At 42.1% G+C, this 16345-nt stretch overlaps 1 protein-coding gene across 11 annotated transcripts in view; it reads right to left on the bottom strand.

Moving 5' to 3' along the window:
- Window positions 1-16345, bottom strand: part of FBRSL1 (fibrosin like 1) — a 756178-nt gene that overhangs the window by 64017 nt on the left and 675816 nt on the right. For all 11 annotated transcript variants that reach the window (XM_030582655.1, XM_030582651.1, XM_030582657.1 and 8 more), the window contains one exon: window positions 11705-11750. In XM_030582655.1, coding sequence (XP_030438515.1) covers window positions 11705-11750 — 46 coding nt within the window. The remainder of the gene's footprint in view (window positions 1-11704; window positions 11751-16345) is intronic.

Below are 16345 nucleotides of genomic sequence, written 5' to 3'. Positions count from 1 at the left end.
CCACAGAGCTGATACAGGACTGACTGTGCAAGCTTTATGCCAACTGGGGTGTCCCCTTGTGCTGGTTAGGATGGCCTTACTGTGACTTTATGCTGTTGGAATGGCACAAAGGGGCCAGGGTCTGGGACAGAATCTGGCCTCTAACACAGAAACCTTCCAACCAAAATGTCCAGTGTGCCCACAGAATTGGTTATAAAAAGTATCAAATAATCAACTTTACCATATCAATTCAACCAATCAGTACAGATTTTAACTATCACATTCTAGCTGTCTGTTTCAGGTTTCTATCTGGCTTTAACTGCCAGTTCAATAATAAAAATAATAACAGTCAATGTTCACACAAATGTTAAACTCATTCAATCAGGATGCTTCGTAGAACCCCCACCCCTGGAGCCCATCACTAGTGTCTGGAGAAGGCCAGCCGCATAAAAGGTCAACTGAACAAAGGCAGCCCTTCAATTTGGAAGCCAAGCCCCATAGAGCAGAGAGAGAACTAAAATGCTGCCTATTTGCCTGCATGAGGTTGGCCCTCTCCTATCAACTGTGCTTTGTGCACAGGTTCCCAGGGTGCAGGTTATTTTTTGCAGCTTGGTGTGCAAACCGCAACCCATTGCAAAGCCTGTTGAACTTTAATCTCAGTCTAATTTGGTTGGTGCTGCCTGCTTCTAAATTTCTTTCTCATCTGTCCCAAACCAAGTCACAGGAGAAAGGAATCAAGTGCCAGAACGGACAAGCCATACTCTTTAGGAGACACTGTTAGGCTGCAGGAAGCATAGTCCCTCAGTACTGGATCATCAGTGAATGCAAACAGATGCATACGCAGTGAGCAGAGACTACAGCAGCAGATGCAGTTTCACGGATGTCTGGCTACCAGCAAAACCATGTTTGTTGAGATCTAAATAGCCTTCCTTATGCAAAATGAAAGAGAGAATGAAACTGAAGGAAACTGGCAATTACATAATTTTACTTCTTTTTCAGCCCACTCACCTGTCATTGGGTGGCTCTGGGCTTGCACATGAAAGATACAAGCAGCAAGATGCATACATACACAAAGACGTTTTCATTTAATTAGATAAAAATTACAACATTAATGCCTGGATGGACTGGACAAGCAGAGCTGGCTGTTTTCAGGGGTCCTGGAACATGTAAACTATCACTACACAATATCTTAAAATACAGTTTGTCACCATGCTGAAAACCTCCCCATAATTCCAGGAGTGCAACTACTACAAACAAGCAGAAAAGAGTTCGGTGGCACCTTATAGACTAACAAACGTATTGGAGCATGAGCTTTTGTGGGCTTTCACCCACAAAAGCTCATGCTCCAATACGTTTGTTAGTCTATAAGGTGCCACAGGACTCTCTGCTGCTTTTACCGATCCAGACTAACACGGCTACCCCTGATACTACAACTAAGGTTACTTTCAGCACCGACAGCTGGGGAGGAGTGGGAAAGGGGTTATAAAACCAACAATGGGAGTAATGATATGATGTTTTAAAAATAACATTTCTTTAACCCAACCAAGATGCAGGGACTGTGATGGTGAGGGGCCTGCCATTTAACAATACTAGTAAATGTACTTTTTCTATCTGAGCTTTCTTCGATTTGTAGCTCACCCTGCTGTTAGACGTTTCAACAGAGCAAAAAGTTAATGCCCATTTCACTGGGGAAAGAGATCCACAAGTCTGACTATTACCTTATGGATAAGCCCTATAGAATTTATTAGTGATTAAACCAACAGGTTTCTTCAGAAACGTAATAAGGGGTCTACAAAATAAGTCTAAAATCCCTTAAAATTGAATGAAAAATGAGAAACTTTCCACAAGCTTATGGCACAGAATCCCGTAGCAGGAATATGATTCTCTAATAAGCTCTACAGGACAGTTTTAAAAACCCTAAAGTTTATATTCCTATTAACTTCAGTAGGACTTTTACATCACGTGCATTAAAATGGAATTGGAGATAGAGAGTTAAATTCTAAACAACACAAACACTAGCCAAGTTTAAAAACAGCCATTGTGGAAAAACAGGGCAAAAACAAAAACATACCCATAAAATACCAGTCTCAGCTATGCTCCTATAAATCCAAGTAAGGTCAACGGAATTACTATGGATTTAAACTGGAGTAACTGAGAACAGATTCTAGCTCACAGTACACAGGAAAAGTCTGAGCCCTGAGTGGTGGGGAGGGAAGGGAAGGCCTCGTGCTGCAATTCATGTGGCCAGCTCAGGAACAGCATTAAAAGACTCTGCAGGGAAGAGTGTTCAGCCCTTGTTAACCAGAAAGGGGCAGGAGGTGGGGCAGAGAGAGAGAGAGAGAGTGTGTGTGCGCGCGCGTCTAGCATGACTTAAAGGAGAAATAAAGTGGCAGGAACCTTCAAGGCTTGAAGGATGCCTCCTTGATATTGCCTCATTCTCTTGGGAGAGGACAGGCCAGGCTGCTGTTAGTGATTCAGAGATTTACACATTTCAAATGAAGCTAATATGAAAATCAATTACCGAAACATACAGCATGTCAACTCCAGAACTGCTGTGGAAAATGAACTGTTACTGTTTGCCACATAGATTGATCAGGATAGCAAGCATCCTGCTCACCAACCTCATGCCCTGTGCCTCCCCAGATTAGGAGGGGGGGCCTTAAATCTCCCGGGGGAAGGGGCAAAGCAGCAGCTTGCTAATGGTATTCTCTACTCATGACGGAAGACCCTGTTGCTGGAGGTCGTTGACTCACTGGGAATTACAGACCACACCAGCTTTCTGCACAAAAGAGCAACCAGATCCATTTGCAATTAAAGAACACATTGTGGTCTCATTGATCATTTTCATTGATTGCTCAGAGGGAAATGCAGGATGACCTCAGGGTCAGTTCCAGCTTTCCCCATGCACCCACCTCCTTACCCTCCTGCTGACTTGTCAAATTACTTGCCAATTGTCGGTCTGGCCTCTGCTATGCTAGTGACCTGCATGAAGCACACAGTTACTGTGTCTGCAGGAGTCCCTAATGAGCTATTATACAACCCAGGACAGCTTAATATTGGCCACCTGTCAAACTGCTTCTCCCAAATAGAAGTATGAAGCATAAGGGTGGAGGAGAACAGAGAAAGGAACATCAGAGAGCTATAAAAAGATCACAAACACCTGGTGCAGCACGCATAGAGAATGCATATGCATTGTATCAAGGCAGTAGAGAAGGATGACACTATTTTACTAGGAACAGATCTGAATTGGATCAGGACTTTCCTCAGAAGGCCAAAAGCATTCATACCCCACACATTGGTTCCAGATAGTCTAACACTGATTAGGCACTGGTTAATTTAAAGGGGCATGGTGGATTTAGACCCAACATTTAGTTTTCTGATTAACAAAAGCTTTACAAAATTAATACTAACAGTGTTTTCAAAGTTAAAAAAAAATCAAGGAAAAAAACTATTAAAATGGATATTGTATTTGGGTGGCGGTGCTTGGATTTAAGCATTAGCACCCTATTAATAGATCAGAATCAGAATGAGAAATCAACTGGGAACAATAATGGAAACTGACCTGTTTCTCATTGCCCCACCAGAGAGAAATGCAGGAAGTAAACAAACAGAGGAAAGGATGCAAAGGATACCTGATTTTTTTAAAAACCTTTTAGCTTCAGTAATTTGTTACTAATAACCAGTAGGAATTTTTTTTTAAATGTATGATTTATAATCTGAGGGTCTCTTCAGCTACTTTTACGTGAACTCGGAAAGTTAAAATGTGCCTAGTGAATCACTACAGTTTATGCATGAATATGCCAGTTATATTTTCTTTGCTTTTAAAAGTTCTTTTTATTTTAAATAAAAACTATAATTAAAGAAAATAAACCATCCTTTTCATAACATTGATACATCCAAGACTTAGTTTATTTTATTTTTCTTGGTAAGGCACTGCATGCAGTTAGCTCTCCATAATATTTAACAAAGCTGCATTTAAAATGTAAAATATTTAAGGAAATGAACAAATCCTGTGGAGGAAGGGCAGTCGAGCAAATAGATTTTTACATTACCCTAGGCAATTGTGTGTGCGTGCATGTATATGTGTGTGTGTGTGTCTCTCTATTCCAAAAATATATCCATGGCTTGTATGCTTTAAATCAAAAAGCAATTTCAGTCTGTAATACTCAAATAAATAATTAAACACGTTTTATCTCTCACAGTATTGCTTCTATTCATTCCAATCCCACTGACAGGAACACAGCTACAGACCCCCCATAACCTTAAAACAACAAAACAACACACATGACACCAACCAGAAGGCCTAGAAATGTTTGTAATTCAACTTTTCACCTCTTGGCTGTAGCCTGACAGCACAAAGAAAGCTTTATCCTGGCAGACTACAGTGGAGGTGGTTGTCTTAACTGACCAGGGGCGGGAGTGGGGAGAAATGGTACTAGCAGAATCTGCCTACTTGCGTTAGACAACAGTAAATTTCTGTCTATATTAAAATCATAAATTGCCCTTCTTCGTAGCCCACTCGCCTGATGACATTTCTGGCTGGTGTAAGTCGAGCTTTACTAAGCTAATTCAACAGTGGCGGTTGGAAAATGGTCTCTTCCATGTTATTGTGACATTTTCCTTGGACTCACTATAGAGAGATGATATGGTGTAGACAGCTATTAAATAAGCCTTACATACCCCCCCCCCACCCTCACGCAGATGCATTTTCAGTTATAAAAAGACTGCAGAGTGCCTTCCAGTGCCTGAGCAATGCAAGGATACCTGTAGAACCCCACTCTTAATGGCTGTTGTTCTTACTTGGTTTTCAAAAAATGTGACTAAGTAGCTCTGACCTATGGGATTGTCATGGTTACCCAGATGGTTTTTGAAAAAACAAGAGTCCTCCTTCTTTCTAGACCACTATATATTATACATGGATATATGCATACACGTTCAAGGAAGCCCAATAGTAGGGTGACCAGACAGCAAGGGTAAACATCGGGACAGGGATATGGGGGGGGGGGGGGAATAGGAGCCTATACAAGAAAAAGACCCAAAAATAGGGACTGTGCCTATACAATTCGGACATCTGGTCACCCTACCCGATAGCTAATGTATTAATTAATCCAAGGAGTGGTTAGATTAGATTAGAAATTTTAGAGAAGGAAAGAGGCAGGAGGCCATGGATGGTTCAGGTCCTGGATCGAATTATATCCCAGATCCTGGTGTGTGTCTAGTATTGCCCCCAAAGCATTAAAAAATTATGAGATGGGCTTAAAAATGAGCTTTTAAAACATAGTACATATGAAGTATCAGGGGGGTAGCCGTGTTAGTCTGGATCTGTAAAAGCAGCAAAGAATCCTGTGGCACCTTATAGACTTATGCTCCAAAACGTCTGTTAGTCTATAAGGTGCCACAGGATTCTTTAATACATATGAAGTTCTTTTTAACTGCCGTCTGGTTTTTGAGTGTTGGAGGAGTGTCACATTATCAAACTTTTCTTTGTAACCAAGCAAGCTAGAAACTTACTACACCTCTACCTCGATATAACACGAATTCAGATATAACGCGGTAAAGCAGTGCTCCGGGGGGGCGGGTCTGCACATTCTGGTGGATCAAGGCAAGTTCGATATAACGCGGTTTCACCTATAACACGGTAAGATTTTTTGGCTCCCAAGGACAGCGTTATATCGGGGTAGAGGTGTAATTTTAACAATCAAAACAGTGTCTCATGTAATCACATGACTCCAGAAGCTAGGGCTTAAAAAACACCAAATAATGTGAGATTTGTGACAAAAGAGATGAGAATACTGGTGGAGAGGGGCTTTATGAGCAGTCTCACCATCTAGTGCATAGTAAGTGATATACTACTAGTAATGCTTCTGTTAAAAGATTTCGCTTCTTGCCTGTGATTAACATGGCCTCTCATTCGCAAATGTGGCTCTAAATCATCACCTTTAAATTCGGGCTGCAAACATCATTGGACTAGGTTTAACAAGCATCACAGAAAAAAATGCTGACTCTGGAATTTCATCAAAGCCTGGGTACATTACAAAATGGGAAATAGGAAGTTGGAGGAATCAGTGGCAGAGCCCTTAGTATCTGTATTCCTGGCTCTTCCATTGAACTGGTGTATGACTATGAACAAGTTTACTACACTTTTCTGGGCCTCAGTTTACACACACACACGATTCTGCTACTTACCTCCCTGAAAAGGGTACTGGGAGACTTGCTTAATGCCTACAGATCACATCAAGATCTTCTGGTGAAAAGCTCTACAGTGTATTATTACTATTACCTAGTAGCACCTAGAGATTGCCAAGTGAGATTATGACCCCAGTGGAAAAGGCTTTATATAATCACATAATGAGAGAGAGTCTTTGCCCCAGTGAGTTTACAACAAAAACAGAACAAGAAGTGGGAGCAGAAAGAGATGAAGTGACTTGTCCAAGGTCACACAGCATTATCAGTGGCAAATCTGGGACAGAACCCAGGTCTCCCGAGTCCCAGTTCAGTGCCTTATCCATTAGATAACGCCTCACAATGGTGTAAAGCATCTTACTTCAAGAGCTGCCCTGCTAGGGCTGGTTTCCACTTCACTGGCTCACACAGGCTCTCTCAGTAAAGAAATCATCTGTTTCCAACCCTTGTCCCTCACCCCACCCCACCCCAGTTCCCACCCCCTCTTGCAATAAGCATCAGTTTTTAACAGCATGTTCTACTCTGGCGATTTTGTATTTCTAGCTTTTAAAATGATTTAGTGTGACAGTTTAGTGCAGAAGGAAAAAAAAACAAGAAAAGAAAAAAGAGAAAAGAAAAAGGAGAGACAGTCCCCTTAAGGCAACAATATTATGCAGCACTGATCTCAGAGGAACAGGGGTTCTTTTTTCTGGTTCAGATGCACTCGTCAGGACTCTGAGTTGTCTTAACAAGAAATCTCTCTTGCTGGCCCATGGCACACTTCTGTGGTCAAGAGGACAAAATATAAAAGAAGGAAACTTCAAAGAGTTATAAATTGCATTAATCCAGGGGGGCTGGTGGTAGTGATGCATCCCATGGCTGACAATTATGGCCTGCATGCCAAGCAAGCCTGTCTCCCTCTTGTCAAAGGGTTAAGACACAGACCGTATGCTTTAGAACTTTGGGTACATGTACAGTTCACGATGAAAGAGAGCACTTCAGAGCTCTATGCCTATATGTTCAATGAAAAGTGAGAGTGTATGGTAAGCAAAGAATGGAAAAAAGCAACAACAACAAAAACTCAAAACCTATTTTCACTTATTATTACAGTGAGAACAATGCTTTACATACTTTACTCTCCATAAAACCTCTCAATATAGGATCTCAAAGCACTTTATAAACATTAATTAATTAAGCCTACCAACAGCTGGTGTGTCAAGTATTATCCCTCATTTTGTAGATGTGGAGACTGAGGCACAGAGGTTAAGTGATCACCCAGCAAGTATGTAGCACAGCTGGACAAAGATCTTAGGAACATGGATTCCCAGTCAGGTACTCTATGCGTCAGACAACATTGCCTGCCTAATTCAAAGTTTGGGCCCGAGCCCAGCAGATGTTGAGTACTCACAGCTCATATTGACTTCCTAATCGTCCTTGATGGCTGTTCCGGGCCCTGTCCAAAGTTGTGGTGCTGCACTCAGTCTGGTTCCTAGTGAACAGGTGGTCATCTTACAAAACCACATCTGGCAACCTTGCTGGAAGCTTTGGAAGAGGTTCCAAGGATTCAGTGGACAATGACACTGAATTCCCATTTCACTTCTACAAGTTATTGCTCCAGGTCAGGACTGAAGCACATTGGGAAGGGTTAGTATGGAGAAACTTGCACTGAAGCTGTCCATGCTCCACTTGCTCTGGGGATAGAGGATTTCACTAACCAGGACCATTTACCTGGAATGTTTCACCAGCATTAAATCCACTGAAGAAACATCTATTTTAAAAAGCCCATTCATACTGCAGTACTCCTGGTGGCTGAGGAAGGAGCTGGGTTCAAGAGAGAACTCGGATCTCCACAAATTTTCTCAGCATTAGGATCTTGGTTTCAAGGCTTATTGGTAATAAAAGCTCTCCTTGTTCCTCTGGCACCTTACTGGTTATCTCACTGAAAGAAACGACACAGGGCTGGCACTGCATGGACTAGCACCACTGGGGATCACCAAATAGTAGTTAGGATACCTGCACGTAACATAGGGCATAATCATTTCCCTCCAATGAAATGGGAAGAAGGGACTTGCCTAAAAGTGAATCAGTAGCTGCAGTGAGTGCATCAGAATAGCTTTCAAAAACTCAACACCCCTAACGTCAATACACCAGCCAGACTGAGGTCCCTTTGGGTGTTTAATGGGCAAATGCTCCTCTGGCCTGCTGCAGGCTGACAGACAAATCTGAATTTGTGTCAGAAGCTCTTGCTTGTTTTCCTCTTCTCAGTCTCTCCTATCCCTTTGGCTAGCATGGAGCTTTGATCCAGCCTGCCTCTGCACTTTCGTTTTTCAGGTCCCTCCAAGCTCTCCCCCCGCCTTTCCCCCACCAGTGACTGGCTGGAAGAACCCTGCATGAAAAGAACAAGGTATCAGAACAAATGGGCCTCTATGCTTTTTATTGTTAATTGCTATTTTCTTGTGTGGGGTGTTTAATCTCTCTCTCTCTCTCTCCAGGAAGCTCAAAGTCCTCTAATTCGCTCTATTTCACAGCTGTGACCACTGAGGTCACTTTGGGTCAAGACACCTCCTCTCCCCTGCATAATGGCAAAGGTTCCAGGGAAGCTGACTGTACATCTGTTGTCACACATCAACTTGTGTCAAAAGAGGGGCACAGCAGCAATGGCTTTCTGTTGTAAGGAGGCAAAGACAAATGTAACACAGGGAAAAGTAAACAAAAGATTCAGCATCTAAGACCTAAGCAGCATGGTAAAAAGTTACATTTTACAACTATTCCAGACATGGAAAAGTAAAGGCTGCCCATCTTCATACTTCATTGCACTGTTAATCTATTGGTAAACTAGAATGACATTAATAAGTTTACTGCACCAAATGCATCTTTCATGTAATTGTTCAGAAGTCAATGGTGTTACACCAAGAATGAATCTGACCTACTGTGTTTAACACCCGACCCCCAAAAAACAACAATCATGTAAAAAAAGGCAACATAGAACTTGCTAACTAAGAAATTAACCTCTACAGAATTCTGGGTGATCTTCATGAAGAAAAAATGGAATGATAATATATTAAAATAAAAACCTTACTGAGAATTTACAAGCAGCGAGTGCGTAAAGTGTTCTGAAGAAAGAGGGCCCTCTCCCATAATCTGAGCAGTACAAGCTTTGGCAAAACAATGCTTGAAGTGCACCCCTCAGTGACTTAGCTTGATTTTTAATTTTTGCTTTTCGCCTGTAATCCCTTGCAATCCTCCATCCCCGCCCCAAACCGAAGCACAGATTTTCAAAGAAGGGCACAATGCGAATGCCTGCAAGAGAAATGTGCACCCGTTGCACCATATGTGTGTACAAATCAGGAAAGTGTACTTTTAACTAATCTTTTGCCTGCACAATTGCTCACACCTTTGAAAACTTAGGACTTAAGTCAATTTTGGTATCTTATTAATGGAGTTTGAAATGTCAGTCCTTGAAGGTCACCTTCTCTCTGCCCATATGGCATCACAAAGGCTTCATCATTTAACAGTGCCTTTAATTTGCATATACGAGAGATAAAACTCTGTTGTAATCACATAGCAGGACTTGTAAAATTAACCAGCATCAGAATTTAGTGCTGTTCAAGCTTCTCCATATAGATGAACCAATGCTACTCAATCGGACCTTGCAATACAACTGCTATGCTATGCCATGCCAATACTAAGGTAGCCCTGAGCACAGTCTGCCAACACAGTCTCAATCTTTGGCAAGCAGCATGGTAGACATGTGTTTACTCCAAGATCTATGTAGAAGCTAAAGATGAGTCACAAAATTCATATCTGGATTGAAACTTTCCCAAAGTCTGGTGATATCTGGATCCATGGCAAAAAAAACAGTAATAATTTTCAGCTGCAGTGATGTAAACACCAGAGAGTAAATGACTCCATGCCGTCAAGTTTACTGCCACCGGCACATGATGGAGAGCAATCCATGTTGCTGAGTGGCTCTGAGATATCAAGGTGGAAAAAACCATCAGACTTCAATAACTGCAGGAGCCAACAAAGCTGCTGACACTTGAATGTAATCCTCTAAACTAGATCACTGGGCCACATTTTCACCCATGCTCCTGGAGTTTTTTGTTTTGTTTTTAAGAGCAAGCGAGTTGTATGGGATTTGGACTTACCAAGGTTTGGCACCTAATATACACAGTAGGGTGGACAGATGACAAATGGTGTCTGTCCCCCTTCCCTCCGCTCGCCTCCTCTTCGGCCCCTGCAGTTCTTTGTTATTTTTTTCCTGATGAAACTGCATAATTTTGTGAAAACATCTGCAAATGTACTAATGTCACACACTTACCATCAGTTTTCACATTTACCATTTAAAGTTTGCAGGACTTGGAAAGAATTTGTGGCACTTACAGCCTCTAAAAAGGCCAGCCCAATGGTGCCTGGAACCAGCCTGAGACACACACAACAAGTAATAACCAAAAAGCCTTTCCTTGGCTAGCTCCTATTCCTATACAGTAGTGAGGTAAACGAGTCCTCTCTTGGTCCTCTTGAAATAACCTTTTCATGCTATAATTTCTTATTAATGAGCCTCATTTTCCCCCTTCAGGACATTTGTGTCTCCCTAGTAGTCATTATTGCTCTGAAATGGTTTTTATTCTGTAGTTCAATAGAAGGAACACTGCAGAACAGCGTTACTTACTGGCAGTGTATACAAAGCCATAATGTCAGCCTTCTTGCACGACAGAGCAGAACCATTCATAGCGCATAATGCTTTCAATTGTACACAACACTCTTCTCTACAAGGCTGTTCCTTAATATTTTTTGTCCACAGCATTCAGCCAAGAGTGAGATTATCCATAGGAAGCTGAGCAACAAGCCAGAGTAGCCTTGTATTACCGGCAGACTGAGTCCTAAAGGGAGGGGTTGGTATATTTAAAAATATATATACCCAACTCCCAAAGGAAATCTGAACAGGCCACGTCTCTTTGCAACACCCAGTGTGTATCACAGGTAACTCTCATTAATACTAATGGGAACTATGGGCTAGAATCCTGCAATATACTGGGCACCTTAAACTTCACTTTGGAGGATTGAGATCTACAGATATAAAAGTTCGGCATGCTGGTGGGTGAAAAGATATTTGAATCCTTGAGAGAGTAATATAGATACACAAATATTCCTTAGTTTTTTTTTAAAAATGAAGATTTGCTTGTGGCAGCTCTGCTATAGAGTTGATTTCTGCTTTGTCAATAAGCTCTCTCGTTAAGACATTTGCTACAAATCTACCATCTGGAAGGGAAAAGAACCCAGCCTCATCCTAATACAAGGTGGCAGTGAAAATTAACATAACCATTGCAAGCCTGTGACAATATGAGGTGTTCTTTTTGACAATGCTACGTGGCAAGATTGAAGTCACTGGCTTCCTGTTAAATTCAATTTGTGTTACACACACAAGCTTATGCTCAAATAAATTTGTTAGTCTCTAAGGTGCCACAAGTACTCCTGTTCTTTTTACGGTTTCATACACTGAAGGAGTTTCTTGTTCTTACGGCAAGATAAGAAAAGGAAAGTGTTTCTCCGAAGCACCTACCTTTATTTGCTGCAAGGGAAAACAGCTTTTCGGAGCCCAAAGAAGCCTGAAAACAAAACAGAAAGAGGGTTACTGATTCTAAAAGAGAATCTAGGAGTCTCTACCAAAAATACACAGTCCTTACAGAACAAATCAATCATCATAACTGCAGTTACACACTGAACCTGGAGGGTGCAATGTTGTGCTATTTAAGAACAAGCAGGAATCTTGAGTAGAGGAAAGAAAAGCACATAAAAGTACTGTCCTGTTCTCACTCAAGTACATCCTCCTGTCTCTTTTATTTAGGCACCCATGCAACACACAAGCTATTTTATTCATGATTCTTCATATGAAAATACAAATGAATTGGCTATTAAGCTGAAGTAACAACATTTCAAAGTCTCTCTTGTTGAAAATAAACCTCTTCTCTTACCGAAAACACAAATCGTAGTTGTGTAGTGACAGTGCAAGCTATAGCCATATGCATCTGCACAAACAGAGGTGTTACATATATCATATCAAATCACAGACACAGCTGCTATGCAGCTGCTATGGTTATGAAACAAAGCAACTTCTTTCTATAGGAAGCCTGTCTCAGTATAATGCAGCCCCGTTTACAAAATTTGAACTCCATCATACTGTACTTGTGCTCTTCACAGCTATGGGAAGTAGTTAAGAAATCCAATTAACCTAAACCTTGTAAACAGCTTCATGATAATCGGGGTCACTATGTTGCAACCAGGATGATAATGACAGACATTTAAAAAACGCTTCATGGTAAATAAAGCTTTTATTGGCTAATTTGATGACTTTTTTCCAGCTATCAAAGTACGTCTACTTCAGCATAAACAAATTTATTGTTTATCACTAGCTGATTATTATCTGGTCAATAAAAGGGTCCATAGAGAATGACAAGCTAATTTTTGGACAGATGGGCATTATCAACATGTTACTCATCTCAGTGTGATAATTATTACTATATTCTCCAAGTTTGCATCAAACTGAATAAAAATATGATACAGACAGAACCAAACTGGAGAAGCTAAATATATATATAAAAAACCCCAGCCTCAATACTGCTTTAAAAATAATTAATTCAACTCAGGGCTGAACTAAGTTGATTTTCTTTTTGATTTTACTGATTTTATTCTAAGGTGCCCCTGGGAGGTTTGCATGATAAGTGCGCTATGACTTGTATTGCGCTGTTACATATTTTAGACAGTGATTTAGAAAGAGACAGTAAAAATGCAGCAAGATCTGCAGCAGATATAATAAGAAAGAGTCATCTCTACTACTATTATTTCTAAGGCCTTGTCTACACCACGCGTTTAAACTGATTTTAGCAGCATTAAACCGATTTAACGCTGCACCCATCCACACAACGAGGCCCTTTATATCAATATAAAGGGCTCTTTAAACTGGTTTCTGTTCTCCTCCCCAACGAGAGGAGTAGCGCTAAAATCAGTATTACCATATCAGATTAGGGTTAGTGTGGCCACAAATCGACAGTATTGGCCTCCAGGCGGTATCCCACAGTGCACCATTGTTGGCCTCCAGGCAGTATTCCACAATGTACCATTGTGACTGCTCTGGACAGCAATCTGAACTCTGATGCAGTGGCCAGGTGGACAGGAAAAGCCCCGCGAACTTTTGAATTTAATTTTCTGTTTGCCTAGCATGGAGCTCTGATCAGCACGGGTGACGATGCAGCCCCAAATCCAAAAAGAGCTCCAGCATGGACCGTACTGGAGATACTGGATCTGACCGCTGTATGGGGAGACAAATCTGTTCTATCAGAGCTTCATTACAGAAGACGAAATGCCAAAGCATTTGAAAAAAATCTCCAGGTTATGATACAGAGTCCACAGCACAGTGCTGTGTGACAAGTGTAACGGAAAGCCAAAGAATCAAATGGACGCTCCTGGAGGTAGGGAGGGTGTACTGAGGACTCCAGCTATCCCACAGCAGTCTCCGAAAAGCATTTGCATTCTTGGCTGAGCTCCCAATGCCTTTAGGGTCAAACACATTGTCCGAGGTGATTCAGGGTATAGCTCGTTAATTTACCCCCATCCCCCCCGTGAAAGAAAAGGGAAAAACATCGTTTCTTGACTTTTTTCAATGTCACCCTATGTCTACTGCATGCTGCTGGTAGACACGATGCTGCGGCAGTGAACAGCAGTATCCTCTTCCCTCCCCTCCCCGGTGGCAGACGGTACAATATGACTGCTATCCCTCGTCATCATCAGCCTGTGAGTGCTCCTGGCTGGCTCCAGGTGAGGTCGGCCGGGGGCGCCTGGATAAAAATAGGAATGACTCCCGGTCATTCCCAGTAGATGGTACAGAACGGCTGGTAACCGTCTTCATCATAGCAACTGGAGGCTGAGCTCCATCAGCCCCCTCCCTTTCACGTGTAAAGAAAAGATTCTGTCCTGCCTGGACTATCATAGCAGCTGGAGTCTGCCTCCCCCTCATTTTATCTCATTAACAAGTCAGTGTTTCTTATTCCTGCATTCTTTATTACTTCATTACACATATGGGGAGATACTGCAATGGTAGCCCAGGAGGGTTCGGGGAGCAGGGAAGCAACGGGTGGGGTTGTTGCAGGGGCAGCCCCTAGAATGGCATGCAGCTCATCATTTCTGCAGGATCTGACAAGGAGCGGCTGTGCTCTCTAGTACACTGGTTCTCTAGTACACTTCCCCCACATTCTAGGCAGGACTGACTCTATTTTTAGATACCATAAAGGAGGGATTGACTCGGGGAGTTGTTCCCATTTTTGTCTTTGCGACCCTGGCCGACCTCAGCCAGGGGCACCCATGACAGCAGCAGAGGGTACAAAATGACTGATAACCGTCATCTCATCGCCAATTTACAATGGCATGGCAGATGGTACAGAACAACTGATAACCGGCTCTGCTATCTTGCAAAGGCAAATGAGTGCTGCTGTGTAGCGCGGCAGTACCGCGTCTGTTAGCAATATCCAGTAGACATACGGTGACAGTAAAAAAAAGCTGAATGGGCTCCATGGTTGCCGTGCTATGGCGTCTGCCAGGGCAATCCAGGGAAAAAGGGCGCGAAATGATTGTCTATCATTGCTTTCACGGAGGAAGGAATGAGTGACGACATTTACCCAGAATCACCCATGACACTGTTTTTGCACCATCATGCACTGGGGTCTCAACCCAGAATTCCAATGGGCGGGGGAGACTGCAGGAACTATGGGATAGCTACCCACAGTGCAACGCTCCAGAAATCGACGCTAGCCTTGGACCATGGACGCACGCCACCAAATTAATGTGCTTAGTGTGGCTGCGTGCACTCGACTTCATACAATCTGTTTTACAAAACCGGTTTATGTAAAATCGGAATAATCCCAGTGTAGACATACCCTAAGGAACACAAAGTCACAATCTGCAGTGATCATATTGAATGCTATAAAAAACAGAGGGAAGGCAACATGAAACAATGCTGAGGTTGAGACAGCAACCCACAAAATAAGTAAGGCGGTTCTGACTTGAGCCTGCCTCTTCAGTCTTGGTGTGTATGGCCACTGCATACCTTCTATCAAAATGATCCAAGATGATGGACCAAATTCTGCCTTGAATTACACTTGTATCACCTTTGCTGCATGGGTGAAGCTGAGGGCAGAATTTACTCCTTGACTTTGGCTAGTTATTTACCACTACACCGTAATGCTGCAATGGCAGCAGTGTATAAAATAGTTTAGCGCCAGCTCTGAATTTATTATCCATGAGTAAGACCTTCTTCCATATATTGTCAAACAATATACACCACCACCAGACAGAAAATAGGAATGCATCTGAATCAAAACCCTGGGTCTATGCACTAGGAATGTTTGAAGTTTGGGCTGAATATTGCAGCTCAGTCACTGCTTCTAAAACCAACAACTTACAAGACATAAACCTTCATACCGAGTGTTTACATTAAGATTTGCATGAATTTATAGAGATCTTTGCCTCCGGATCAGTACTGTTTTTGGCTTAAGGGCCATTTCTGAAACAGTAAATGCCTGCACTACAGTTTATTCAAGGAATTACTCTAAAGTCAGTGAGCAAGTTGAGGAAGGCAGAAATGAGACAGAATTTGAATACATCATTCAATTCCATTACTCACCCTTTAAAGAAAATGGACACAAAAAACCTATGGATCTGAGCAAGCCCACTAATGAGTGCAAAAATCTAGCAAACCAAAGCATATGCTAAAGCCATTGCCCTCCCACATTTTCTGCTGTTTCAAGCAATTAATTTGCATATGTTTCAGAAGGAATTTTTTTTTTTAAAAAAAGCAGAATTCCTCCCCTGAGAGCAATTCAGCCAGTTAAGAGCCCTTTACATGGATGGCTCAAGCCATCCAGGAATTCATGTGTGCGAGTGTTTGGTTTAGGAGCATGAAGCTAAGGGATTTCCTTTCCTCCTCTCCCCACCCACCTGAAGCAAAGTCTCAGGAACGGGGGAGGGCAGTCACAGGGTTACAGAGCAAAATGGTTTGTGTACCCCTGGAGTCTTTTGCTCCTTACTAGATTTTATTTTCATCACTGGATGATGCAGACAGACATTCTCAGCCTGAAGCCTACAGACTGAAGACACTTCTAGTCTTGCTTGTACATTTGGTGCTTGTTCTCCTCTTAACTATTCTTCTCTT

Source organism: Gopherus evgoodei, chromosome 13 (assembly GCF_007399415.2).
Source record: "Gopherus evgoodei ecotype Sinaloan lineage chromosome 13, rGopEvg1_v1.p, whole genome shotgun sequence".
Lineage (NCBI taxonomy): Eukaryota > Metazoa > Chordata > Testudines > Testudinidae > Gopherus > Gopherus evgoodei.
The sequence above is the reverse complement of the archived record's forward strand: the minus strand, read 5'-3'. Positions and strand labels throughout refer to the sequence as shown.